Source organism: Scyliorhinus canicula, chromosome 6 (assembly GCF_902713615.1).
Source record: "Scyliorhinus canicula chromosome 6, sScyCan1.1, whole genome shotgun sequence".
NCBI classification, from domain to species: domain Eukaryota; kingdom Metazoa; phylum Chordata; class Chondrichthyes; order Carcharhiniformes; family Scyliorhinidae; genus Scyliorhinus; species Scyliorhinus canicula.
In genome coordinates, this window is record NC_052151.1 from 45568110 (window position 1) to 45584574 (window position 16465).

General features: G+C 42.7%; 1 protein-coding gene across 2 annotated transcripts in view; it reads left to right on the forward strand.

The window, feature by feature from the left end:
- Positions 1–16465, forward strand: part of hace1 (HECT domain and ankyrin repeat containing E3 ubiquitin protein ligase 1) — an 86086-nt gene that overhangs the window by 26582 nt on the left and 43039 nt on the right. Inside the window, exons 8-11 of one of the 2 annotated variants that reach the window (XM_038799266.1) lie at positions 2345–2441; positions 7667–7768; positions 12239–12345; positions 13527–13773. In XM_038799266.1, coding sequence (XP_038655194.1) covers positions 2345–2441; positions 7667–7768; positions 12239–12345; positions 13527–13773 — 553 coding nt within the window. The remainder of the gene's footprint in view (positions 1–2344; positions 2442–7666; positions 7769–12238; positions 12346–13526; positions 13774–16465) is intronic. The other variant, XM_038799267.1, reaches the window with a different exon arrangement.

Consider the following 16465-nt stretch of genomic DNA (forward strand, 5'->3'; position numbering starts at 1 on the left):
ACATTTTATTGAGGTATTTTTTGGCATTGTTACAGCAGCAATATAAACAATGTACATGAAAATATAAACATAGTGCAAATACCACCTCCTTCCCCAACAGTTCCCACCATTAATTAACCCCCTAACAGTGACCCTCTCAAGGGGAACTTAATTTTCTCCAGACAAGGAAAGCTAGCCATGTCCGATCGCCAGGTCTCCGACTTCGGGAGCTTTGAGTACCTCCATGCTAGTAATATCCGCCTCCGGGCTACCAGAGAAGCAAAGGCCAGAACGTCTGCCTCTTTCTCCTCCTGGATTCCCGGATCCTGCGACACATCCTGCTGTATCTTCTGACAGTCCTCATTGCTATCCGCAATTCCACCAACCTTTGTGTCGTCTGTAAACTTACTAATCCGACCAGTTACATTTTCCTCCAAATCATTTATATGTACTACGAACAGCAAAGGTTCCAGCACTGATCCCTGCGGAACACCACTAGTCACAGCCCTCCAATTAGAAAAGCACCCTTCCTTTGCTACTCTCTGCCTTTTATGACCTAGCCAGTTCTGCACCCATCTTGCCAGCTCACCCCTGATCCCGTGTGACTTCAAGAAGGAACGTGTGTGGCAGTGGCCTTTGCATCAGCGAATTACTACTTGCAATGCGCTCACTAAACAGACAATGCACTGCCTGCATTGGACTATATTCAACTCTGAACTCACAAGAGATTAGCAGTGGATATGAATCACTGGCAACAATGAAAAGTCAGAATAACTTGTCTGTATGGCATTTGGTTGTTGGAGGGAAAGGAGAAAATATCTAGTTGAAAGCATATGCGTCATCTTATGCCTCTTATTTTACTGGAGGATTAATGTCCTATGATATTGTGACAGGAACCACTTCTGTCTAAAGTATTGGGTCTTCACTTGTAGGTTTCCATTGGGAAGTATCACTGAGACAAAACAAAATGGATATTGCCTATGGTAATAATTATATGGTCCAGAATCTGGGGTCTGACTTTTGGTGTTCGATATGGACGTTAACCTGTGTACATTTTCTAGGAGCAATTTGGCAACAGGAAGACTCAATTACTGAAAATAGTAATTTCAGATACCATTCAACAATGCAGGTTTTATGCAGTCCAGTTTCCTTGCTTTTTTTCTTACCCCACTGATTGCTTCCAAAAAGCACACTTCCATGCTACCTAGTCTTGATGTATGCTATCACCTTTTTGTCCCTTTCTTGTGAAAACAGTATTGCTGACCTGTAGTGCCTCGATGGTCTGCTTATCTTGAGCTCATTTGATGCTTATTTCTGCACCGTTTCCATTGCAGATCATCTGGTAGTGATATGAAATAGATATTCTGGCTAGTTTCTTCTTTTCTTCCTTCCCCAAAACTCAAGCCACTCGGGTTAGCTATAGCATTGCGTTGGTAGTTTTGTATCATATCTATGTTCTGAATTTATTTTTGGTCCTATCTGAGAGATGTCGGCTTGCTTTGGAATAAAGACAAAGGGTCCCTTCATGTTATCTGGTTAGCACTGTTGCTTCACAGCTCCAGGGTCCCAGATTTATTTCTGCTTGGGTCGCTGTCTGTGTGGAGTCTGCACATTCTCCCTGTGTCTGCGTGGGTTTTATCCGGATGCTCTGGTTTCCTCTCACAGGACAGACGTGCTGTTGGGTGAATTGCTATTAGGTTCGATTCCCGGCTTGGGCCACTGCCTGTGCGGAGTCTGCACGTTCTCCCCGTGTGTGTGTGGGTTTCCTCCAGGTGCTCCGGTTTCCTCCCGCATTCCAAAGATGTGCAGGTTAGGTGGATTGGCCAAGCTAAATTGCCCTTAGTGTCCAAAATTGCCCTTAGTGTTGGGTGGGGGTTACTGGGTTATGGGGATAGGGTGTGCGGTTGGGTCGGGTGCTCTTTCCAAGAGCCGGTGCAACCTCGATTGGCCGAATGGCCTCCTTCTGCACTGTAAATTCTATGAATCTATTGAACATTGTGAATTCTCCCTCAGTGGAAAGAACAGGCGCCAGAATGTGGTGACTAGGGGATTTTCACAGTAACTTCATTATAGTGTTAATGTAAGTCTACTTGTGACAATAAAGATTATTATCTATTCTGTTACCTGACATCAGATATATATTTTTAACAAATGAGTGCCACAAAAAATCGAGCTGAGTTGGTTTAAATCACGAAGTGTAATTAATAGGTGAAGTGTGTACAGACTGTACAGTTGATTGCTGGGAAGTATGTTTCACGGGGTATTTGTGTTGTAACCTGTTTTGATACATGTTTGTAATAAAATATATTTTGAAAAAAAGAAGTAAATTTTGAAGTTGACTAATTTACCTATTAATGTATTTCAGTCATGGCCAAAGGGATACAGCACAGATCCTGATTTCAAGGGGAGCCAAATATTTACCTGACAAAAATGGTGTTACTCCACTAGATCTCTGTGTACAGGTACAAACTGAACTATTGGTAATGTGACTTCGGAAATGTGTTTTTTTTAAATCCAAGGGAATTGAAACTGGATTCTGAACTTGTGAACTATATTTTTCACAGTCGAATAAATTCTATTACATGCAAACCAGGAGCAGGCCATTCAGACGCTGCACCCTGCTCTGCCACCTGATAAGATCATGACTGACTGGACTGTGGTCCCCTACTTTCCTGTCTGCACCCCAATACCACTCATCATTCAATAATCTATCGGACTCTGCTTTAAAAATATTCAATGACTCTACCTCTCTCTGAGAAGAGAATTCACATGTTCCTGATCCTCTGAGCAAAAGGATTTCTCGCTTCTGTATCTTTTCTATGAGGTCCCTTATTTTTAAACTGTCCCTTAGTTCTACTCCCATCAAATCCTTTCAGCATAAATCCAACTAGTCCCCTCAGGATCTTGTGTTTCAATAAAATCATCTCTGATTGTTCTAAACTCCAATGCATACAGGCCCAACCTTTCCTCCGACGTTAACTTCTTCATCACAGGAATCAATCGAGTGAACCTACTCTGAAATGCTTGTAAGGTAAGGTAAAGTTGCCATAGTCCCAGAAGACCAGAGGCTGCTTTCCCTTTTAACGGGGAGAGCTGACTGATGGTGATCACCACACTTCAGGCGAGAGGCAAGGTTGAGAAGGGGCACCATGAGTAACCTCTGCTGGTAGAGGAATTGAACCCATGCTGATGACCTTGCTCTGCACCAGCTGCATAGCCACCCATGTGAGCTAAACTGGACCCCTTGTAATGCAACTATATCTCAAGTAAAGAGTCCAAAACTGCATACAGTGTTCCAAATGTGGTCTTAGCAATGCCCTGTACTGAAGCAAAATGTTTCTAATTTATAAAAACAAATTACTACAGATGCTGGAATCTGAAACGAAAGAGGAAAGGCAGGAAAATCTCAGCAAGTCTGGCAGCATCTGTCGGGAGAGAAAAGAGCTAACGTTTTGAGTCCGAAGGCTTTGACAAAGTCATCGGACTCGAAACGTTGGCTCTTTTCACCCCCTCCAGATGCTGCCAGACTCGCTGAGATTTTTCAGCATTTTCTCTTTTGTCTCCACTTTGTACTCCGTTCCCTTTGCAATAAAGGACAAGGTTCCATTTGGCCTCCTAATCACTTTCTGTACTTGCATATTAACTTATTATGATTCGTGTGCCAAGAAATCTCTGTACTCGGAGTTCTGGGAGTCTCTCCATTTAAATAATGTGCGGTATTTGATTCTTCCTGTCAAAAGTGGATAAGTTCACTGTATACCTCATCCTATAGTACAGTTACTGTTAGAGGACCTACAAACTATTCCCACCAGTGACTTCATACCTTTGCAATTTTTATCTCTGCCCAAACTGATGCTACTTCTTGAACTTCAGAGCCAAGTTTGGTCTCTGTTGTACTTATGTGACCCCCCTTTTCCTGGCTTCCAAGGTCATTCATCCTTGATTATTCATGCCCAGCTTTTGCTATCTTGCAGCAATGTCTCTCTAATGGTTATCCTTTCATACATATTTATTTCTATTTGAGCTGGCAATTCATCCATTTTGTAACACATGCAATGCGAATTCAGGGAGTCATTAGCACTGTCTTTTTACTATTTTTGCAGCATCTAACCTTATCTACTGGTGCACTCCTTAGTTTGCTTGTTCTGTCCCTGCCTGTCACACTCTGATTATCATTACTCTTGGGTGGATTATGAAATGGTTTTGATTCTGAACTGAGCCATCAAGTAATCTGCAATTCTGTGTGTCCATCGCAAGCCAACAATTTCACGTTATTTATGGTCTGTAATTCATTCAAGGGATGTGGACTTCTCTGGCTAGGCCAGCATTCATTACCCATCCCTAATTGCCCTTGAGAAGGTGGTGGTGAGCTGCTTTCTTGAACTGCTGCAATCCATGTGGTGTAGGTACACCCGCAGTGCTGTTAAGAAAGGAGTTTCAGGATTTTGACCAGCGACATTCAAGGAATGGCGATATATTTCGAAGTCAGGATGGCGAATGGCATGGAGGGGAATTTCCAGGTGGTGATGTTCCCATGTATCTGCTGCCCCATGCCCTCTCGATGGTAGTTGTCGTGATTTTGGAAGGTACTGTCTGAGGACTCTTCATTTCAGTGCTTAGCAACAGAATTTTTTCTGTGAGTGAGGCTCTCCTTGCTTTGATGTGTTTCCTAGTATATGGAACAGGCTTGATGACATCCTCCAGTTGTATTATCCTTTGTCCCTTCTTCCCCCCACCCCACTATGCTGCGTTTCTCATCACATCACATAACTAGTCTGTAATTAAGATCCCCTTCCACATTGAAATCGGTGTGCATTTTCATCACGTTTGGGATAAGTTATTTTTAATGCTGTGTTAATTAATCTTGGCTCTACAAGTTTTGCCCAAACTCTGGCCCGTGTCCTTGCCCACTGTTCATTTTTGCTGTGTTGACCTCTTGTGCCCTTCAGTTCGCTTCATTACGAATTTGCAGCTCAGAACCAGGCTATTCATCCCAACGTGCCTATCTCTTCCGCACCATTCTTCATTTGACTCCATGTTTAACGTGACCGTCTTCAAATGTCTTTCTCAGCCATGTTTATCTAACCTTCCCTTAAATGTATCCATAACTAAGCCTTGTGCTACATACAATGTTCCACGTTCAAACCACCCTCTGGGTGAAGACGTTTCTCCTTAATGCTCTATTGGATTTATTAATAGAACTATCAAGGTGTTACAGCACTGAAAGAGGTCATTTCGCCCATCAAATTTGTGCTGGACAATAAAGGAAAACTGAAATTAGCTAGCCATTCCAGTCCCACCTTCCAGCACCCACTCTGCAGCATTGCAAGTTACATCAATTTAGGTGCAGATCCAGGTACCTTTTTAAATGAGTTGAAGTTTTCTGCCTCCACTGCCAAACCAGACAGTGAACAACCATAAACCTCTGGGTGAAGAAGGTTTTCCTCATGTCTTCTCTAATCTGTCTACCAATCACATAAGTCTGTGCCCCCTGGTAATTCACCTCACCACAAGAATTGTCCGCTTTCTCGCTAGCCGCAATTTTCAAGCCCTGGCAATATTCTTGTAATACTCGTGTGTACCTTTCAAAAGCAATTATGTCCTTCCTGTATTGTGGCAGTCAACTGGACACAAAATTCCAGCTGCAGCCTAACCAGCCTAACATTGACTATGTTATATTTATGGTCCCTTGTTCATATATGCTTATATGTTTTTCTATTTTGTTTTGGAAATAGAGTAATGACGCTATGCACTTCAACATTTATTTAACAAACCTGAGCTGACAGGCGTAAAAGTTATTTGCGATAGAATATCCATTGGTCCCTTATAGACATGAAATTTGTTGGTGAAGCAAATCAAGGCACAGCGGGGCAGTGGTTAGCACTGCTGCCTCGCGGCAACGACTGCAAAGTTTCAATCCCGGCCCCGGGCCACTTTCCATGTGGAGTTTGCACATTCTCCCCGTGTCTGCGTGGGTCTCACCCCCACAACCCATAGATGTGCAGGGTAGGTGAATTGGCCATGCTAAATTGCCCCTTAATTGGGTACTTTAAATTGGTACCAAAATAAAATGAAGCAGATCTTACTAATTAAAGCCATTCACCTGAGGAAGGAGCTGTGCTTCGAAAGCTAGTGATTCAAAACAAACCTGTTGGACTCTAACCTGGTGCTGTATGACTTCTTACTGTGCCCACTCCAGTCCAACACTGGCATCTCCACAACATTGTTAATTAAAGCCCTACAACAAAAGGGGCAGTGGATTCAAAATTGGTGATAGAATAGCAAACCGAGATCTGCAGTGAATTATTTTTCAGACTGGAGGAATGTGAATTCAAAATTCATCTCTCTTGGCAGTCTTCTCCCACTGCATGTGAACTCCACATTTCAACTGTTTCTCACTTATTGCACTCCATAGTCCCACAATGAGAATTTGAGTTCTTTTTGCCCTCAATCTGGTCTCAGTAAATATACCAAGTCGGACCGTAGGTAAAACACTTTATTTTATTTGTGTGTCTTGCAAGCTGACTCTCTCTGCCAGTCTTGTCGAGTCCCCAGAGTGAGTGAGGCACAGAACAAAGACTTTGTCTCATATACATTGGTATAAAAAAATGAGGTTAAACACATGACGAAATAAGGTAACTTGGCAATTGTAGGGTCTCCATAGGTTCTTTTAAATTCCTTAACCTAGCCATATAAGGTAACCTTAGCAATTACTGGTCCCAATAGGCTGCCCTCACATTCCTTTTGCCTGAGGCCCCTGTGATCACCCATCCCCCCTCACAATGATACGCCTGACTTAGCCTGACTACCCACCATGCTTCAGTGCCATCCTCTTTTTTTCATTTCCTCAACATCCTACTTTCAGTTATCAGTTCAGAATATTCAGTTCCACCTCACCCCATAGAGTCCCTATAGTGCAGAAGGAGGCCATTCGGCCTATCGGGCCTGCACCACCCCGCTGAAAGAGCACTCTACCCATGCCCAAACCCTGCCCTATCCTCGCAACCCCACCTAACCTGCACATCTAAGGGGCAATTTTACCATGGCCAATCCCCCTCCAATTAAAGAAGCCAGGGTAAAATAGTAAGTGGACAGTATAAATCACGATCACTGGGTGTGTACCAGGCCTACTGTTGACTAGAAGATCTGGGCCATTATACAGTTACATGTCATTAAGTTGAATGGCATGGTCAAGGACAGGTTTTTGAAAAAAATATATAGCTTTTCTATGTTTGTATTTTGGAAAGTACTGCAGGTAGCATTTTCAGGGGGAAGTTTTTTGACTGGCACACATGAATGATACCTTCTTGAGTTTTTGTATTTTCCTCTCTTCCTGCAAGGGTGACATCAGGCATAAGTTTTTTCTGCTCTGAATGCATCACAGAATTCCTCTAACATCCAAGACTTTAAACAGCTAAGAATAGCTTGCCAGTTTGAATTGCTGCTCAACATTTCTTTAACCACAATAAAGGACTTCAGCTATTTCATTAAGTCTTAGATGCTTAGAAAGGGAAGCAATTTAGATGTTCATACCATTGATGTTTTGCAATAAGCCAACTATATTTAGTCTATACAGGCCATTGGGCCTATTTTTCTCTTTTTCATGATTATATGTGTGAAGGTTCATAATTTTTTGACTTATTTGATTAACTGAATAGTCAAACCTCTTGTTCTTTTGCTGCTTTAGGGAGGGTACGGGGAGACATGTGAAATTTTAATCCAACATCATCCCAGACTCTTCCAAACTCTTATTCAAATGACGCAGAATGTGGATATCAAGGAGAATATGGTAATGTACCTTCGACTTCATTCCTTTGACTAGTTTGGATTGTGTACCAACAGTGTAGAATAAAATATACAAACTGTGATGGACAAGAAAAGATGCTCTCATCCATACAGTTAGTCCCACAGGGTATCGGGTATACACTGTCCTTCCCATCCAAGCACAATGCAACAATGCAATTGCCTGGGAGTGGTACAAGAATGCTTTTTGAAAACTCGGGCTATTTGGGGAGTGAAGAGAGTAAGAAATGCCTCTTCTTTACAAACAAAATCACAGTGACCAAACCTTAACCACAAAAATCATTCTGGCCTTTAATAATTACTTGAATTATCTATTGTCCCCCCCCCCCCCCCCCCCCCCCAAACATGCACATGTGCAACCTCTACTTCACAGAATCGCTACAGTGCAGTGGGAGGCCATTCAACCTATCGGGCCTGCACCAGCCCTCCAAAAGAGCACCCGACCTACGTCGAACCCCCGCCCCATCCCCATAACCCCACATAACCTTTGGACACTTTGTTGCAATTTAACATGGCTAATCCACCTAACCTGCACGTCTTTGGACTGTGGGAGGAAAACGGAGCACCTGCAGGAAACGCATGCAGACAGGGTGAATGTGTAAACTCCGCACAGACACAGAGGTCAGAATTGAACTCGGGTCCCTGGCGCTTGAGGTAGCAATGCGCCATCTTGAAGGAATGAAGTAAAATTGGTGGCTGTATGGGCCAGTATGTTTCAAAAGTGCCTGTACTGAGAACATAACCATCTTCTAACATCTAAACCTGGATCTGAGTTAATACAACTTAAAAGTTTTGATTCTCTGGTCCTAACGTGACTAAATTGTGCCGGCCTTAAATTGGCCACACCAGCTTTAAAATAAATGTTAAATACTTTGAGCATTCATCGATTGATACTGCCAGCAGTAATTTCTGGATTGAAAGGTTCACTGCATCAGCTTCAAGAAAGGTTAGTGTTGAAAAGATCTGCTTAGAAACAATGGTTCTTGAAACTCATAGTTCAGCTCCCTCAATAAAGAATGCTCCCACTAAAGTAAATGAGAGCCCCATCAACTGATGCAACTAAGGATCCTGGGATATCGGTTGACCCTTGAGTTGTTTTGAACTGCAAACAGTTCAAGGTGCTAGCGCTGTGCAAGACTTGCCCATTGACCTTTAGCTGAAAGAAGGCAAAGCAGAGTCTCAGAAAAGAAACACTAGACGGTTCAGAAATCTGAATATAAAATGTGGAGGATATTTTGGAAGCAGAGTGAGTGTTGTTGCACTTCCTACAGCAGATGAAAAATTTATCCTGATCAAGTTGTTTTTTCTCCATTGCCGCTTTCATGGTGGCACAGTGGTTAGCACTGTTGCTTCACAGTGCCAGGGACCCGGGTTCGATTCCAAGCTTGGGTCATTTCTGTTCGTAGTCTGCACGTTCTCCCCGTGTGTGTGTGGGTTTCCTTCGTGTGCTTCGGTTTCCTCCCACAAGTCCTGAAAGACGTGCTTGTTAGGTGAATTGGACATTCTCTGAATTTTCCCTTGGTGTACCCGAACAGGCGTCGGAATGCGGTAGCTAGGGGCTTATCACAGTAACTTCATTGCAATGTTAATGTAAGCCTACTTGTGACACTAATAACGATTAATATTATTATAACCCTACTGATATTCAACTGGAACAAATGGTCAACTCAAATGCCTTCATCTTATAAACATTGATCAGATCACCCCATTGACTGTGTTGTCCGAAGTATAGTGTTTAATTCTATCTTGATAACTAAAATGCAAAAATTGGGAATTGGTCAATTTACCCTCCCTCTGCACCCTCAAGCCTTGCAAGGAATCCAAAATTACCTCACACAGCTCTGTCCAAGGTATTGCACAAAAATAACTAGCATCCTTGTATAGCATTCTAAAAATAGTAAAGCTTCCCCAGGTGCTTTACAGGAAGATGATCAATCAAAATTTCACACTGAGCGACACACAGTAGTCCAAGAGAGCTGTTTTGAGGAACAACTTTAGAGGGCAAAAGGAGAGGTAAATAGGCAAAGAGATTGAAGGAGGGAATTGCAGAATTTAGGGCTGAGGAAGAGTGATTAAAATCGGGGATGCTCAGGTCAGAATTGGGGTACAGATACATTGGAGGTTAGTGAGCTGGAGGCGGCTGCAAAGATTAGGGAGGGGAAGCCATGGAGGGTTTTGAAAATAGGGATGTATTGTATATTTACATTTGCCCTATGTTTTTCCATGTATGGAATGATCTGTCTGAACTGTATGCAGACAATACTTTTCACTGTACTTTGGTATACATGATAATAAACAAATCCAATCCAGTGTAAATTTTAAAGAACAAAGAAAAGTACAGCACAGGAACAGGCCCTTCGGCCCTCCAAGCCTGTGCCGACCAGTGCTGCCCGTCTAAACTAAAATCTTCTACACTTCTTGGGTCCGTATCCCTCTATTCCCACCCTATTCATGTATTTGTCAAGATGCCCCTTAAATGTCACTATCGTCCCTGCTTCCACCATCTCTTCCGGCAGTGAGTTCCAGGCACCCACTCCCTCTGTGTTTATAAAAAAAAAAAGAAATTGCCTCGTACATCTCCTATACCTTGCCCCTCGCACCTCAAACCTATGCTCGCTTGTAATTGACCCCTCTACTCTGGGAAGAAGCCCTGATTATCCACTCTGTCTATGCCCCTCATAATTTTGTAGATCTCTGTCAGGTCGCCCCTCAACCTCCGTTGTTCCAGTGAGAACAAACCGAGTTTATTCAACCGCTCCTCATAGCTAATGCCCTTCATACCAGGCAACATCCTGGTAAATCTCTTCTGCATCCTCTCTAAATCCTCCACATCCTTCTGGTAGCGTGGCGACCAGAATTGAACACTATAACTTTTAAGTTTGATTAGCTGGTTAACCAGTAGCCAGTTGGTCATTGAGAACAGTTTAACTTTATTAAGGATGCAAGTTGGAAGGTAGATCAGACAAATTAGTGGAATAGTGAACCCTAGCATTGAAAGAAGCATGAATGAAGGTTCCAGCAGAAGGTGCGCTGAGGCAGGGATGGTGTCCGGTGATGCTACAGTGGTGGGAGTGGGCAGTCTTAGTGATGGTGTAGTTTAATGGTTAGAACAATTTGGGATCAAATACGACACCGAGGCTGTTATATAGATGGTGAGAATAGTCTGGTTTCGACAGTTGCTAAAGAGAGGGATGACTAGGAAACGGAGCTAGTAATGGAGACTGATAACAGTGGCTTCAGTCGTCCGAATGTTTAATTGGATTAAATGTCTGCTTATCCAATACTGAATGTTGGACAAGTAGTTTGAAAATTTACTGACAATGGAGAAGTAAAGAGAGATGGTGGTGAGATAGACTGAGTATCTATCGTGTACATGTCGAACTGGCTTTGGGGCAGTTGCTGAGGGCATTAATATGTTTTATCATACAGTCACTTGTCCTTGAAATAAATAAACTCCATCCTACTTGCTCATGTTTTATGGTACTGCTCATAAAATTCAGAGATCTATGCACCAGAACACCCACCTCTCTTTGCCCACTTTCTTTAATGATTTTTCCCATTCAAACTTAACCAGTAGCCAATGTAGCTGTGTGTGGTGTGTATACACACCATATGCACACAGCTACACCTTTTAAATTGTGTCGCTTCACAGTCATGCTTCCAGTTCCCCCAAAACATCAAGATCTGCCCGAAGTAGCTGAACATTGGGCTGGTTTAGCACACGGCTAAATCGCTGGCTTTGAAAGCAGACCAGGGCAGGCCAGCAGTACGGTTCAATTCCCGTGCCAGCCTCCCCGAACAGGCGCAGGAATGTGGCGGCTAGGGGCTTTTTACAGTAATTTCATTTGAAGCCTACTTGTGACAATAAGCGATTTTCTACTTCATTTCACATTGCCTGCAACCATAACAGTTGCAAGGAGCTTTGCATCATCTAAAAAATTGTCAATTGTATCCCAATAACTACGTGAAGAAAATATAGTAATGGTTCCAACACCAATGCCTGCAGAACACCACTAGTGACTAGTCCCCAAACAGATCCAAATCCATCTATCTGCTGCTTCCTCCAGGAGTGTATTTGTTTTGACCTATTTCGCCCTTCCATCCGTTTCAATCAACTTTAAGTTTATATCTTGCAAATGAAGAGATGCCTCACATTAATTTTAAAAACCGTTGAAACTTTTCCGTTATCTGCTGCCATTTTAAGTTTTTTTGGCCCTCCCATCTGTATTGATAATTAGAACATAGACATAGAAGGGGAACCTGTTCATTCTTTACTCCAGAAAATATTGGTTTCCTAATATTTATGCATCTTTAAGAACAATTGAAATGTATCAGCATGAAATTGTTGTAAGCTAATTTTATCTTGCGCTCCTGGTTACTTTGCAGAAAGGTTCATTATTTGTCATTCCTGTTGTGTTTCATAAGTATTTTAGAGTCTGATTACTTTTGCATCTAGCTGCGTCAGGTTCTTGAGCACCTTTGTCCACAAAACGAGAGTCAATATCAGAAGATATTGACCAGCCTTGCTGAAGTTGCTACAACAAATGGCCATAAGTTGCTCAGGTGAGTTAAGAAGTACAGTTGGATCCAAATACAGCATTGACTCTAATTTCAGTTCCTTTAGTACAACTTGCCCACAGCATTTGAAAGGGGAACTCCAATTGCATAAATCCCTTATGGGGAATAGGCCAGATCTTTAATTCAGAATTAAATTTCTCATTTGTGAACTCTTCTAATTCAAGCCTGGGTCTCTGGTCCTTTAAGTATATTTTTGAGGGTTGCTTCACAGCTCATGGGTCCCAGGTTTGATTCCGGTTTGGGTCACTGTCTCTGCGGATTCTGCACGTTCACCCTGTGTCTGGGTGGGTTTTCCCTGCGTGCTCCAGTTTCCTCCCACAGTCCAAAAATATGCAGTTTAGGTGGATTGGCCATGCTAAATTGCCCTTGGTGTCCTTAAAAAATAAAAGGTTAGATGGCGTTGATGGGTTACGAGGATTGGCTGGAGGTGTGGGCTTGGGTGGGTGCTCTTTCCAAGGGCCGGTGCAGACACGATGGGCCGAATGGCCTCCTTCTGCACTGTAGAATTTTATGATTCTTTGGGAACACCACCATCTGGAAGTTCTTCTCCGAGCCACTCACCATCCTGACTTGGAACTATATCGCTATATTTTCATGGCCATCGGGTCAAAAACTGGAACAGCACTGTGGGTGTACCTACACCATATGGACTGCAACAATTCAAGAAGGCAGCTCGTCGCCACTTTCTCGGGGACAATTAGGGATGTGTGCCAGTGACGCCCACATCCCTTGAATTAATTTAAAAAAATTATTATGATAAATGAAGAGGCTATGATCTGGGGTTGCAATGAGGAGCTTTGTATAATAAATATCTTCTTAAAAAATTGTGAGCCATTGAATATTATGCAAAAATGAGCAACAGTTTATTTAATTAATTCTCCATCAGGAATAATATGATGTGCATATGAGTTTGCAGTATTGTAAGATTATTGTAGGGAAATGCTCACACCATAATCACATTTTCATGTTGAATTATCTTTTCCAAACATGAATAAAATGGCTAATATTTAATATTGAACAGTATTCATATTGCAATCATTACAAAATATTTACAAAAATGTTTACATGTTACTCTTTGCAAAGTAAGTAGTGTTGCAGGAGAAAATATTAAATGTTACTTCATTTTCTTCACCCCCCCCCCCCCCCCCCCCCCAACCCCCCCTCAGCATATCAAGTAGCTATGAAGCTCAGATGAAGAGTTTGTTGAAGATAGTGCGAATATTCTGCCATGTGTTCCGCCTTGGCCCAACTTCTCCCAGTAATGGAAATGACATGGCTTACAATGGAAATAAAACTCCGAGAAGCCAAGTTTTCAAGGTCAGAAAAATGTATGACGTTATTAGGAAGATTGAAGTAAAAGAGATGAATTTCACAAAGCATGCAAACATTAATCAGACAACTCTTGAAAAAGAAGTAAGTTTGGTTGACACAGTATGTACACATTTAAACATTGTGAAACTTACATTTTCGCTTGTTAGTATGGAACTTGAAGAATGCTGAAAAATGAGACATGTTGCCGAAGCTTTTCATCTTGCATCCATCAGAACAAATTCCAGAATGCCAAATTTCAAATGATTGGTTGGTGAGTTGACTCCAGCTGAGGAGTTGCCATGGGAAACGATAGACTCTCCAAACCCAAGGCCAGTGCAGAAAAAAAACGCAAGGCAGCTTGAGTATATTTCTTTTGTTTGATTATGTGGTGCTTCTGGCAAGCATAAATGAGCCATATTGTAAGCTCGACTGATTGTCACAAATTATTTGCTAGTATAGCTATTAGCACACTCAGTAAGTCGCAAAATCATGTCTTTTTAAAAAAAAATTTAGATTACCCAATTATTTTTTCCAATTAAGGGGCAATTTAGCGTGGCCAATCCACCTACTCTGCACATTTTTGGGTTGTGGGGGCGAAACCCACGCAGACACGGGGAGAATGTGCAAACTCCACACAGACAGTGACCCAGAGCCGGGATCGAACCTGGGACCTCAGCGCCGTGAGGCGGTTGTGCTAACCACTTGGCCACCGTGCTGCCCTCAAAATCATGTCTAACAGGAGAGATTTTATTGATGGTTTTGCAAGCACGGATTGGTTGAATGTTGTCTGTTATTAAACCAGCAACCAAATAAACATGGGGCGGAATTCTCTGTTCCTGAGGCTCACAGAGAATCTGCGGGTGATTCACGATGGGAAAATCAGCGCGAAGCCCTCACTGATTCTAGAACCGGTAACCTGCGGCATCTGGAATCTGGCCCAGTGGGGGCGGTGCATCGTGGGTTGGCCGGCTGATGATGCGCCAATGGCCTTGCGACTTCACGCGGCGCGAGTCCTGATGATGCCGATTTGGAGGGGGCGGAGCATCGTAAACTGGCATCAAGCCAGTGCCTGCCCCGAATCCGGCGTCGGAAGCCATTCTCCGCCCGATCGCTGATCCCGAGTTTGTCGTCGGGCTACGGAGAATCCCATCCATGATGTTTGATTTGATCAGCCAGTCATTGGAACGTGTGACCTATATATCTGGCATCTCACTGGCACTGAAATTCAAAACAGTGGTGTTCAGTTGTGTGGAAACTGGAATGTTCTTTTTGGACTGATGGCAGCATCTGTTAGTGGAAAAAACCACTTTGCTTTCTTCAGGTAATGCCTTAATCAGAGTCAAATTGACAACCAATGGGCATCCTTTCCTCCTCTAGCATTAGTTTTTCTGATTGTGAGAAATTTGCATTCCTGCGTTTGTCCCAATGAGTGCAAGATGAAATGCTTTAGCAACATGTCTCTCTTTTCAGCAATATTAAAAATTTTGAACAAACAATTATTGATTAATTTGTTAAAAATTACTTTTGATTTTTAGTGTATAAGTTCCTTTATATTAATTTATCACATGTTTTTTACATTTAGAGTACCCAATTTGTTTTCCAATTGTAGGGTAATTTAGCGTGGCCAATCCATCTACCCTGCACATCTTTGGGTTGTGGGAGTGAGACCCACGCAGACACTGGGAGAATGTGCAAACTCCACATGGGCAGTGACTCAGGGCCAGGATCGAACCTGGGTCCTTGGTGCTGTGAAGCAGCAATGCTAACCACTGCGCCACCATGCCACCCATTAATTTACCAATTTAAATCTCTTCAGTTACTTGGACACAGCAACTTGTAAATTTGCAAGCAGTGTTTAAGGATTTCTAAATAATTTAAAATATATATATTTTTGCTTTATGTTGTGTTGCTCAGTTTCATCCTTTTTTTTTTTTGGAGAATATTTTAATTGACATTTTAACATATTTATATCAAAGATTTGTAACAGATCACCATAATAACAGGCACATCAAAAATTACAAGCAACAACAGTACCATGAACCCCAATAGCAGAAATATAACCCCAAACAACAACACAAACAATCATCCCTCCCCCACGACCAGCTAAAAGTGACCAGCTCTTTAAAGTGCTGCTGTCTATGATAGAACCCATCAATCAACTCCCTCACCGCAAACCTTCTGGAGGTACAGCAATTCCATTAAATCACCCAGCCACGCTATCACACTGTGTGGACCACCTGCTCAACAATATTCGTCTCCAGGCCAGCAGTGATGCAAATGCCAAAGCATACACCCCCACCCCATCCTCAACTCCGTCTGGCCCGACACCCCAAATACAGCAACTAATGGACAAGGTTTTAAGTCAACCTTCAGGGTTGCGGATATGGTGCTGAAAATATACTCCCAAAAATCCACTATCTTGGGACAGGGCCAGAATATGTGCAGGTGGTGAGCAAGCCCTCCTGAGCACCACTCATATTTATCCTCGACCCCTCAAAAGATTGACTCATCCTACCCTTGGTCAGGTGCAACCTAAACACCACATTGAGCTGTATCAGACTCAACCTCGCACAGAATGCAGTGGCATTCACCTCCTCCAGAATGAGTCCCAGTAGCTCCTCCCACCTGGCCGTCATTTCTTCCACCGAAACCTGCTCTTCCCCCATGATTTGCCCAATTATACCTCTTGCATGCTGTACATGCTGCCCTCTAATCCCGCACACAAGAGTTATCCTTTTCAAAAGAGTAGAAGGTGGCGCCATTGGAAATGTTAGAAATGCCAGCTGGACAAAGT